Genomic DNA, 13,290 nt, shown 5'->3' on the forward strand with positions numbered 1-13,290 from the left:
ATATAGTCTCACTTTAATCACATTGCCTACCATCAAGGTGATTATAATATGCATGTCACGTTTCACAAACGAAGTGTTTAAATGTAACTTGTTTTCAACTAGTATATTCATGATATCTACAACGTTCATTTGGATATTGTAATTTAATGCTATTTTATTGTAACTAACTTTATAAATACCATGGAGTATGAAAGAACATGTCAATGAACATTTTAAAAGATATATGGAACATAACCAGGAACATTCTGAATAATTTAATTGGTCCTGACTATCCAAAGCAGTTTTTTGAAGCAACAAACTATAGCTGTTTTTTGTTCCCATAATATCATAAGATTTCATCACGAAAATATTCTAATGCAATCATTACTTTGCAAATACCAGAAATCATCTTGCAAACCAAGTGGTAAAAAAAAAGTGTCCTTACTGCAAAATCCTCCCTCCACTGGTGGGCTGCTTGAACTTTCTCTGCTTCCAAAGCCAGGCGCTGAAAAGAAAACAATAAATCTTAGTATTCCAATGACCACATAAACATGTAGTTGTTAGAGTGCTTGGGCTTTGAAATCAATCACGAGCATAAAAAACAGGAGCAACTCCTTATTTATGATTCACAAATTCTAAATAATTTAGTAATCTTACCTACTAAAATTGATATACAGTATATGTATTTATTGTACCTTTTAGTAATGTAAGTAAGAGACTATTCCTCAATACATAAGTCCATTAACTCTACCAGCATCGGCAGTAGTGTCTTCTTCAAGTGGCACTAACATTTCAGTTTCTAGAAAAAGCTTTAATCATTGAGTATATTAATCTTGGTAAATTTCTGTTAGTACATACATTTACAGCATATATTTCTATAAAAGTGGAAAGGAAATGACACTAAGAAATCAATAAGTATGTATTAAGCACTGTACTAGGCATCTTTTTAATAGCATATTGAGTTTTTTTTAATCAAAAGCCACAACAATGTAGTAATTTCCACCTTGCTGAAGAACATTCTTAATAGTCCTTTCAGAGATAACCTGTGAGTAGTAGCAAGCTGTCACAATCTGCACAGCTGCAAATGGCTTTAGTTACTTTCACTCTTGAATACTAAATGAGTTGGAGAATTGCATACTGACTTATTTCCCTAGATTGGAGATAAAGTGTCTATTATGCCAGTCTGCTAATCACTTTTTTCGGATAGATTTGTTTATTTTTCTTCCCTTGTTTTTAGGCTTTCTCTTTGTATCTCCCAGTGTTACTATTGTGTTCTCCATGTAATAAGATTTTACCAGAGACGAAACGTGATTAAGAACACAAACATGAAACCAGAGTACCAACCCTACTGCATACTAACTGTGCAAACTTGGGAAAACCTAAGTTTCTTCTCCCATATTCTCATGTGAATAATGTGAGCATTTACCTCGTGAATTGTTAAAAGAATTAAATGAGTTACATATAAAGTGCTTACAACAGTGCTTGGCAGACGCTAAGCAATAGGTGTAACAGCCATCTAACTCTGAAGAATAATTATGATTCCATTTTCACTCTGTCCATGTGAGAAAATGGTTCAGCCTGTAGATCTGTGGTCTGCCCCACACCCAGAGTTAGAAGATAGTGACAGTGACAGGACAAGTATGACATCAAACATAATACATGTGACTGTATTACACCCATTTGTTAAGAGATAAATGATTAGGCATGGTTTTACTAAAAAGTGTAAGTCTCACAGCAGTTCACTGGTTCATGCATTTAATCTTTCACTAGGAACTAGCCTCAGTGCGTGTCCGTTCTGTGCAAGTGCAGACAACACTGGACAATGGAAACAACCCTTCACAGCAGTTTTTGTATTAGTGTACTGACTTCTATTACCTGCTATTGAATATAATCTGTTTATTTTTCTGTACTATTATGTAGGTATTATCCATGACTACAAAATACTGCTGAATGAGAGATCTCACTTTGAAAGTCCCTAAGATGAACTGAAAGGAAATTGTCCAGCACGCATAAATGACAAAAATTTCAATTATCAACTACCAGAAAGAAATGGAGTGTAATAGGAGCTAGTCAATGTTAGACACTGTACCGGAGAGAAACCAAGACAAGGTTCTTTATCCATACAAAAACAAAGGACTAAACAGAGCAAAGTGCAAAGAACAGCGCATACATCTCAGTAGTATTACATGACTCTACTTTTGAAAACCAAAATTAAGTGTGAAAATGTAGCAAAAAAGTTAGTAAAAATGGAAGTGATTTCTTCATTAAAGAAAAAAATTCAGTGTGGGAAGATAAAGAAAGACAAAAGGAGAAAATAAAGATGAAAGTATACTCTGGACAAAATGTAAAATGTAAGCCTTCCCTCAGTGTAAGAACAGCTGAACATTCATATATATGCAGTAAATAATACACTTAAACACAAATTTAAACAAAATACTGGGTAAAATAAAATAAGTTAGATATTGTTTTGTGGATTAAGAAATATTAGAACTCTAAAATGGCTCTACCTCTTAGGGAGGACTATTAAGATGCTTCCTTTTACAATGCATCCCAACAAACAAAGCACAGAGGGGATATTCAGCCACAGGGGCATACAGTTGTCAAGGAAAGAGCTCAAACTCTAGCAGGCTTCTCTACTCTAGACAGCGTAAGAAAGTACAACTAATAGGTCTGAGCCAGAATCACATGGCTTATAATGTAAACATAACCCATGCTTAATACACTATAATGACAGTAGTCATCTCAGCATGATTCAGCAATAGTTTTAGAAACTTAAAAAGATATAGTTGTATATTTAAAAAAACATATACATTAAAAAGTTGGTCTGAAGCTCAAAAGTTGCTAATTTTTACATCCCTGGCTTGGAAATATAAAAATACATAGTCGCAAAATGCACTACTGTTATCTTCCTTGTTCATGAAGAAATTAATAAAATAGTTTTGAATCCAGCAAAATTCATCATAAAACATAATACTGACTTTAGATATTTAAAAAGTCTATCTTGGGGACTAAAACAAATAATTACTGATGGTGCTCTTTCTTGTGGCAAAACACCAGCTCGTCTTGACTTATAGAAAACTGACCTGTCTCCTGGACACTTGCAGTCCCTAATTAACTTCTATTCTGGACAAGTGATATTTTTCTTTAAAGCTAATGATCAACGATTAAATGTCATGGCCAAATGTGTTAAGACTAATACAATTCCCACATAATAAAATGTGAAAATAATTCTATCATTTGCTTGGTAGAGCATTCCTGCTTCCATATTGGCTGTGGAAGGATAGCCTGTAACTATAACACCTCAGGAAAAAAGAAAACATATTTTTCTCATTTAATTTATAGTAATAGCATCGATCATTAAAATTAGATCAAGCTCTGGATAGAGACAAAGAACCCAACTCAGCATAAACACCTGTGACGGAAAACTAAAACTTAATTCTGCTCATATTCAGACATTCAGAAAGATTCATAAAATGACTCGATTATAAATGAAACAGCACACAGGATGTATATAAAAATCCTTTGGGCATAAAACAATAAAGATATATGTAATGTCATAGACATATAATAATATATATACATCCCTAACTAGCTATGGGTTTGAACATTTGAAATAGAAAATCATTTTAATGATGTTTTAAGGACTCAGAAGTTGATCAAAATGTACTTGAACCTCTAAGCCTTCTGACTCCAAAGTTAATGCTCATTTCACAAGAACAAACTTCAGTCTCCATTAAACCCATAAAAAGTGTTAACATCACTTGTCATTCATAGACTATCTGAAGATAAAGTATTATCAAAATCAAAAACATCAGTAGAGAACTATTTCAGGTTAATGAAAAATTTCCCAGCAAGATTTTAGCAATTGCTACAGACTAAAGACAAAAACAGCACAGAAATTGTGTATCAGTTTTAGAACTTTCTTTACATAGGTCTTGTCCTCAAATACTGAAATCCTCAGAGTCTATTGCTAATCAGAGAAAAGGCTTCTTCTATGCAGGGTTCTGAAAGGCAAAGGACAGAAACAGAAAAAGGAAGACTTCTTATCAGATCAGGGAAAGATCAGCTCCTTCCAAGGCCTATTCATTCTCAGCCTTCACTTCTTGACACGTCTTTATCTCCTCCGATAGCATTGAATTCTGTCAGGTTATATGAAAGTCTAATCAAAGGACTATAATTATACAGGGTATAAAGAAATAATTCTATCATTCTCCTTAACCATACCTAAATATGGTTAATATAATCTTTTGGAAAGGGACTATTTTCTAAACCTGTAAGTAATCTGCTTCCTACACTGCAAGTTAAATGCAGATGAAAGATAAACGAAGATTTCTGAAATACTTAATTATAAAAATTTTCTTTGACAGCTTTGAAAGGAAACTTTCAGGGATTATGAGGCAGTGCAGTTAGACTTCAATAATGTTGATACTCGTGTTAATCAAGAACTAACTTAGAAACATCACTTAAATATCTCTAATTCAAAACAATTTATGTAGCTAGTGTATATGAAGACTTTTCTTCCTAATATGAACAAGTATAAATGACCCATGGACATGGACAACAGGGGGGAGGGGGGCACCGACTGTGGGAGTTGGGGCATGGGAGGGGCGTGGGAGAGCAACAGGGGAAAATTGAGACAACTGTAATAGAACAACAACAATAAATAAATAAATAGTACTATAGCTCCGCAATAGACTAATCCAAGTAAAATATTCATGTGTTAATTAACACCCAATAAAGAACAGCAAATCATTGTGTTATGTCCATTTTGACAATTTTTTATCACTCGAATGAATTTTGCCTATCTTCATCCAATGTTCTTAACATATTAGGAAAAATAATTGAATGGTCTAAGAATACCTATTGAAAATAGAAGGTTTAGATAAATAACAGACTTGGATGTTTTGAAGAAAAATGTGCGTGTACAATCATTTTGGAACTATAGTATAATGAGCATGCACTTTTCAATGAGACAGGTCTGGTTTCCAATTCTGGTGATGTCATTCACAAACTAAAATTTTAGGCAATGAACTTAACACTTTTTTGCATGTAAGAATAATAATAATAACAACCACTTTCTATATTTTGTATTTGGTATGCTAAATATCTACTGTGTTGTAAATTCAATAAAGTTTTGATTCCACTTGAATCTTACAAATGTAATCTCACAGAACAGGCAATATATAGAATTACAGTCACCGATGAGCACTTCGACATGTGTCTGTAAGAGTGAAACAAATGAAAACATCTTAATGGTCCCTATACTTTTATTGTTTGCTGCCCAACTGCAAAGCTCTTCTATGTAGATGTACATGGAGGTCCCAAAGCATATGCATCCAAGGAAGGTGGGTTTCCTATAGTAGTCGACCCAATGAGTTTAACTTAATTTTATTTTATTTTTACCATAAATAAAATGAGAAAGGAGAGCAGGTCATTACAAAATATGAAAAACAGTGCAAACTATGAAATAGTCTGGAACCTACAACCCAGAATCATCTTTTTAAATATTTGCTTTGATAATTATTTATAGACAAAACAAAATATTATAAATAACCTTGAAGCTTACCGTAGTTACCTCCTTTTACCAATTTCTCTACCTATAGCAATCAGTCTATACAAGGTCTGTCCAGAAGGTTTCCAGCCACACAATATGAAAAAGAGACATTTACTGAAGAAGATAAAAGGTACATGAAACAGTGTACAGGATAATGATGCCTCAGTCCCTTTCAAAGTAGGCACCTTGGGACCTCACACAGTTTTCCCAATAGCCATCAGATGCTTTATCATATTTTCCTGAATCTCTTTCAATGGTCTGAAATCTCCTCCCTTTCAAAGGTGATTTTAGTTTTGGGAAAAGCCGGAAATCACATGGTGCCAAACCTGGGCTGCAGGGGGGCTGAGTGACCTGGGTGATTTGATGTTTCACCAAAAACTCTTCACGAGATATGATGCATTGTCGTGATGAAGCTGCCAATCACCAATTGCCCATGCCTGTTGCTTTCTGAATCATCTGATAAGCTTCCACAGAGGAATGTCCAAACTTAATGCAAGAGTTGATGCAGATTTCATTGCACTACACACTCAGTCATTTTGAATGTGATGACCACACAGTACACATGCTCACTCAATGGTGTCTACTGACCCCACTGACCAGTACAGTGAAGTCATCATTGTTTGCACATGGGCATTCCAGTCCACTTTTCTATGCTGTCAAGTTATATCAATGTCATGCAAATTGTTCTCATATTAACAATGGCTAGACTTTTTCTAGACAGACCTCATATCCTTTGGCACCATTTTACATGCATTTTTAAAGTATGTAAATGTTACGTTGATATTGTTGATTCTTCTAATAGGTTGCATGTAGGTTGAATGCCAAAGAGAAACTCTACCTGCTTTACTGGGGGCCAGGTACTTATTTGTCTAAGGAGAAGAGAAACCCATCATTCTTGCAAGTAATGGTTTAGATTGAACAAGAGAATCATTTAATTTCAGGGAGTTTTGAGAAACTTTGCTCAGGATTTTGGAAAGTACAGATCAGCTGCTTGGGAGACAGAATAACCCTCAAGGAAACAAAGCTGGAACCATGTTTAAAACCCTTTTTTTTTTTTTAGCTCCAAAGGGTGCATTTATTTATTGTATCTTTATCATCAGAACATAGCGACAGGACTTATTTGTAAATACAGTTCTATCTAGTCTTTCTTTCCATTCAGAGACTATCACTCCTTCGACACAGACATTACTGATGCAGTTTGAAAGATGCTAAGTCAACATTTAAGCAAGGCTACCTATCCACAGATGTTTTGATCCCCTCTCGCTATGGTGCTATGGGTTAGCAAGCCCATTTGACAAAGATGACTAAACTCTTGATGTTTTACTTCTACTTGCCAAAAATATATCTTTGCAGACCTTCTGCTTTTGTTTAATAAGATGAAACATCAACACATAATTACAACAATTAAAAATGTTTTTCAAATTCACATCTGTTTTTCCAGCAGGGCAATCCCAAATTGATTCTAAGACATAAGGACTTTTTAAAGAAGTTCTACTTTAATTTAGAAAAATACACTTCAATGATTTGAGAAATTCTACCAAATCCTGATGAAATAGCTTAGCAGCAGCCTGTCTGAGTTTATTGAGGAGAAACATAGAAGTTTGCCCTCTTGGCTATTGTTTCTTATAAGAAAGAGAACAAGCAACATAATATATAATTTTAATATATACATTGATTAAAATTATTTGCAAATAGACTGATCAAGTAGAATAAATTATATAGACTTGTTATTTATGTCTACTATATTTAACACCTGCAAATACTGTAATTATGACATTGATGAGAATTATCAAAATTAATAGTAAGATACTAATATATGGTTATGTTAATCCAAATCACATATAAATCTTACTCTGCATAAGATGTAATGTAAAGCTACATCTTAATTCTCTTTGACAGCTATCATTTTCTTACAATTCATGTCATTCTCAGTAATGCAAAATAATTTATAATGTAAACACTATATTTCCTTGTACTGTAAGCTTTAAGGGAGCATAATATATGCAAAACGTATAAATAAAAGTTGCTGAAATCAAGCAAGTCATCACTTATTCTTTTATGTGTAGCCCAGTGAAAAATAAATCTTTGGAATATGGTTTCTGGATCATGTTTTATAGATTTCAGCCATGGATGTGCCATATTCAGGAAATTCTTTTGAAATTTATCACAATGCTTCAGGTCAAATCTTCAGAGATGTAATTAGCTCCAAAAAAAATTGGCAGACCCTTGGAATACAGACGTTGGGATAAAAGAAATGTCATTTGGTAAGAACAGTATAATTCCTTTCAGCAGTAGTAAATGTAAATAATATACAACTGGTAAATACCATTAACTTTTTTGGCTCTATAGCACAAAAGAGTAAAATGAAAGACTGTTAAAGTGAATAAAATTTCCACATCAGCTTTACACTTGTACAACTCTAAAAAATCACCAGATGAGCTTATTCAATTTACCTAAACCTCATATGAACCTTCTCAACCCCACCTGCATCCAAAGATTCTGATTCTACACCTGGGGTTATTCCCAGAAAACTGTATGTTTAATATAGTATACCTTTTCCTTGGGCTAAACTTTGAAAACACAGTTCTAGAAGGCAGTATTTTAGCTATTTTAACATATGGGTTTAATTACTCTTTGAGAATCACTGTTCTAAGTAGCAGGACAATTTCATGGAAGTCAACAAATAACTTACTACTGCCCTTTACTAGAACTGTATCATGACACAAATTATGCTGTATTCAATTCTCATTCTCTCCTTCCTCCCCAATAAAACACTAAATGTGAGTTCCTTTGGTACAAGAAGTAGTTCTCTCATGTCGGGACACCTCATAAGCCTTATGCAATGCAGCACAGAGCAGACACCCAAGTAATGTGTGTGTAAATGTAGAAACAGTTAATTTCCAAGGTTTTGTCTCAGTTGTATCAAAATTTATAACTAGATTACTAGATCATCATTCTTATTATGACATTTTGAGGGGCCACAAAAGTTGTCTTCCTACATAACAAGCATGTTGCTAAATAAATACATTACCCTTCCATTCTTAAAAATTGCTAGATTAATTCATTACCACCTGATCCTTAAATTATGTAGAATTGGTTGGGGATGTGACAGGGATCCAAGCTAATCCATGTAATCCTCCTCTAGAATTCTAGTATTAATTTATAATCCATCGTCTTGTTCTCTAAACATTGAATACTAGTGTGGATTCAAAAACTAAAAAAAGGATCAGTTAGGAGAAGTAAGAGAATTTGGACAGTGGAGAAGACAGGGGAGGGGAGGGGAGGGGAGGGGAGGGGAGGGGAGTTCATAAAACTAATCTAGCCTTTTATCCTATTAATAATGGGCTCTAGGCTCCCATGTAGTTAAGTTACAACATCAGACTACTTACATTAGGGGATTATATATTCAAGAAATGCAAACAGCATCTCTTCAACTGAGAACTGAATTCTGTTGAACATGTTATGCTAATTCCAAAGGTCTTCAATCACTATGCCAACCAATAAACTGCCTATGAATAAATCAAATAACAAACCAAAGTCATCCTAACTTGGTCATTTTACACCCCTATGAGACTTCACAATCACACATTCGGCAATTATATTTCACTATTGTGAATAACTAAAACAGCATAATATAGTGCAAACAGCTCTACCATTGACTAGGTGTTTGCACCAGTAAGTGAAATAACATCCTTTTACATCAGTTTTCTCAAACATAAAACAAGGAATACTATAGTGCATATACTGTGTTGTATTGCAAATGTTAAATAGGATGCTTATGAAGTCCTCGCTAAATGTCAGCTATCACATAACAAAATCTGAAGGATAGATAAGTAACTTAAATAATAAAGTTAATAAACAGGAAATCATGAAAATGTTATTACCAATAATTATTGTACACCTTTCTTCAGGAAAATTAAATAAAATAAATTTGCCTAGACTTAAGCATCAGAATCATTTTGACTGTTTTCTCTGAATTAGTCCTACTTCCTCCAGTCACCAGGTCGGGAGATCATTGGCCTTGGGTGGGTCTCTCACATTTCGGCCTGTCCTGTGAACAGAGGCAGGGAGAGCCTTTGCTCCTAGCTATCTTTTCAAGAATAACCATATGCCTGGGAAAAGAGAACATACCTCCCTCCAGATTTATTTGTTGCTCAGGAAAATAAAAATAATCTGCACAGCAAAAGTTAGGTAGGTTTGCTGGCAGGCCTGATTTAAGAGATTGGCTTTAAGAGAAAGCTCAGGTTTTCTTGGCTGTGACACAAATTTGCAGCACATCAGTGGGCACTTACACCACTTGTATGGCCTCCATTGAACCTGCGGGTCGGGAGGAAATTTTGGCAGCACAATACCAGGCTGCCTGCTGTGTTGGGATCATAAAGCCCAATGTGTCTGACCCACGGAGGCTACTGAATCTTTGGAACTAAGGTGAGCTAGCTTGTTAACTTGCAAGAATAGTAAAATCTCAGACCCTTGATATTTCTTGAAACCTGCTATCTAGTTGAGTGTGCTTTCATAAAAAAAGTGTTCACTGATCAGTCTCCATATTTCATAATCACCGTCAATTAACTGATACATTTATTTTGTCCTCAGCTCTTTACTGAGGATGCATTTTGCTCACAGCTTAAGTCTTAGTGCTAGAATAATGCCCCTCAGTGTGCGCCCACCACAGCAGGAGCAACATCACCTGGGAATGGTTAGACTCACAAAATCTCAGAGACCACTTGACACATACTTCATCAGAAATTCTTGGGGTGAGCCTCATCAATCTATGTTTTCTCTCTCTTTCTCTCTCTCCCTTTTTTAAAATTCTCACCCAAGGATATATCGATTGATTCCAGAGAGAGGGAGGGAGAGAGGAAAAGAAACACTGATTGCTTGTGTTCCCTAGGCACCCAGCAGATCACTAATGATATGTGGCACAACTGCAACCCAACCAGGGGCCCAATCCGCAACCTAGGTATGTGCCCTGACTGGGAAATGAATGTGCAGACTTCCGGTGTATGGACAATGCTCCAAGCAACTGAGCCACACAGGCCAGGGCTCAATCTATGTTTTATCAAGACCTCCCAGTGATTTTCACAGTGCACTAAAGTTTGAGAACCACTGCTCTAAAATAAAAATCATAGCATTGTTCCAGTAGAAGACTTATCTCCTACTCGTAATATCAAGCTCTTATATTTATGGCAAATAAAATAACAACAAATCATTCAAAAGCCTTTAGAAAAAAACAAACCTGGTAAATCAGACACACTGGAGATAAAATGATGAGGCAGAAGTCCCCTATTTGGACTGATGAGAATCCAGAAGTTTAAACAGTATTTAGAATCTTCCATTTACTGATGTTATAGTTTATGAGCTTTGTTCATGAAACAATTAACTTTAATTTGGAAACTAAAACAATAACAAGAAAAATATATTTGCCTTTTTTGACAAAATATGTAAAAAGACTGCATGGTACAGAATACAATATTAAATGCTTACAGAAACTTTAGAACATTATTTAATCCCCAACAGAATGTCCTACAAATAATTAACTAGAATTAATAAAAATGCAATTAGAATTACCTAAATTATCTTCTCTTAGTATTCTTCCTCTTTGAAATATATTATTGAAACACACTGCTTTTATTTAGGGTTTTATTATTCTTCTTTCCTTCCTTTCCCTTTTCTTGGACCCAGGATACTAAGTGGGCTCTTTCTTGCTTAGCCTTTGTGAACCCACTACTCATAATTTGCTGAAACTTGTGTAGGCTTCAGGTTTCGTTTTGTTTCAATATGCTGGTGGTCGAATAAAGCATAGAGCACGAAAGCTCATGCAAGGTAGAAGAGGAAAATGTGCTATACGTGTAAGGAAATGATCAAATCTTTGTAGGACTCAGGTAATAGAAAAGAGTTAATAAAGTACCCCACCTCTTTAAAAAAGAAAAAAGATGTGGGAAGGGCACTTTGTACTGTCAGACGGTTTGTATGAAGCTCTGCCTTCCCGTAGATGTAAAAATGTGTCAGAGTTGAGATGGGTCTTAATATGTGAAATGTGAAAATAGCAAAAACACGATTTAATTGAACATGATGCACACTGACATAATAAAAAGAGGTGGTATAACAGATTGAGAAGTGACTTTAAATTTATTTTATTTTTCTTGTTTTGAAGATGAAAAACAGAAGGTGAATACAAAAACTTCAACTCTCTTCAAAGACCTTTAACTAGAGGCAAAAATATAAATATTTAGGACAAAAGAACATATTTTTGTAGTTTATCAATAGTTTCATATATGCTTACATATAAGTTTGCACATATATCAAGAAAATGAATAAATTTTTTAAAAAGACTGGCAGGAGGGGCAGATAAAAGTCTTCCAAATTTATTTTAATACCCTACATTATAAAGTACTTAAAATGTTTATACCATCAGTAAAGGTTCTTTTTAAATATAATGTATCTTTCAGCATTTTATAATGCCTGAAGTGTTTATCAGTATATTTCCCTTGCTGGAATTCAAGAGTTTTAAACAGCCGGAGTTATTAACTTTTCAGACAGACTCACAGACACCCATTACCTTCCCCTGCACCAGGAGGGCTCTGTAGACAGTAGATGTGGGCGCTACCACACAAAAAGTACTAGTAAGTACAAAACCTTCCTACATTATGTGGTAACTAAAAATAGTGCATGACATTTTCCATCAGCTATTCTGAATGTAGTTCTGAAGATTTTATTTTTAGTTAAAATTTTGTGTAGGGCTTGTTTAGGAATTCAGGAAACCATAAAACCCATATTGACTTTGAAAATATGGGAGAAGTCATTTCATTTCTCTAGCTTCTGTTCCTTTATCTGTAAAACACATATCAGTTTCTGTGAAACTGATAATAGTAACAGTTTCACAGAATATTTAGGAATTAAAAGAGATTTTTGCAAAACAAAAAAGCAGTGACATGTTTGTCAATAATAGCTATTACTAATTAAGGCTGCTGGGAATACACCCAAGAACCCTGAAACACCAATTCAAAAGAACTAATGCACCCAATGTTTAGAGCAACACTATTTACAATAGCCAAGAGTTAGAAAAAGCCTAAGTGCCCACCAGTAGATGAACTGATTAAAAAACTGTGGTACATTTACACAATGGAATACTATATAGCAGAAAGAAAGAAAGAATTCCTAGCCTTTGCAACAACATGGATGGAATTAGAGACTATTAAGCTAAGTGAAATAAGTCAGTTGGTGAAACACAGATACCATATGATATCACTTAAAAGAGGAATCTAATGAACAAAATAAACTAATGAGCAAAACAAAACCAGAGACATGGACACAGGGAACAGACTGACAGCTGCCACAAGAAAGATAGTGGGGGGGATGGTGGGAAGAAGGGGAAGGGACTAGTTAAAGAACATGTATGAATGACCATGGACATGAACAAAAGGACTGGCATGAACTATGGAAGCCGGGTGGGGGAAAAGCAGGACTGAGGAAGGCAAGGGGGGAAAATTGGGACAACTGTGATAGAATAAACAAGAATCAAATATAAATTAATTAAAAATAATTATTCAGTTAAAAAAGAAGGGGGAAAAGGAAGAGTTCTTTTATCTTATTGGAGGTATAATTAAACAGGTATGTATCATTCTGGTCTAAATATACGGCAGGATGCCCAAGATCCTCCTATCAGATTCTATCTGCCTCAGCCACCTTCCCCGCTTTTAATTTTACAACCGTGATTTGCCATCTCTGGTGCTTCTTCTACCCCCGCCCTTTCTCTG

The 13,290-nt window shown here is 34.8% G+C and overlaps 1 protein-coding gene across 5 annotated transcripts in view; it reads right to left on the bottom strand.

Annotated features, from left to right (window-relative positions):
* CACNA2D1 (calcium voltage-gated channel auxiliary subunit alpha2delta 1) overlaps positions 1-13,290 on the bottom strand; it is a 461,217-nt gene that overhangs the window by 224,628 nt on the left and 223,299 nt on the right. For all 5 annotated transcript variants that reach the window (XM_037139542.2, XM_037139540.2, XM_037139541.2 and 2 more), the window contains exon 4: positions 425-484. In XM_037139542.2, the coding sequence (XP_036995437.2) occupies positions 425-484 (60 nt within the window). The remainder of the gene's footprint in view (positions 1-424; positions 485-13,290) is intronic.

Source organism: Artibeus jamaicensis, unplaced genomic scaffold, assembly GCF_021234435.1.
Source record: "Artibeus jamaicensis isolate MK-2021 breed Jamaican fruit bat unplaced genomic scaffold, CSHL_Jam_final contig_787, whole genome shotgun sequence".
In the NCBI taxonomy this organism is placed as follows: domain Eukaryota; kingdom Metazoa; phylum Chordata; class Mammalia; order Chiroptera; family Phyllostomidae; genus Artibeus; species Artibeus jamaicensis.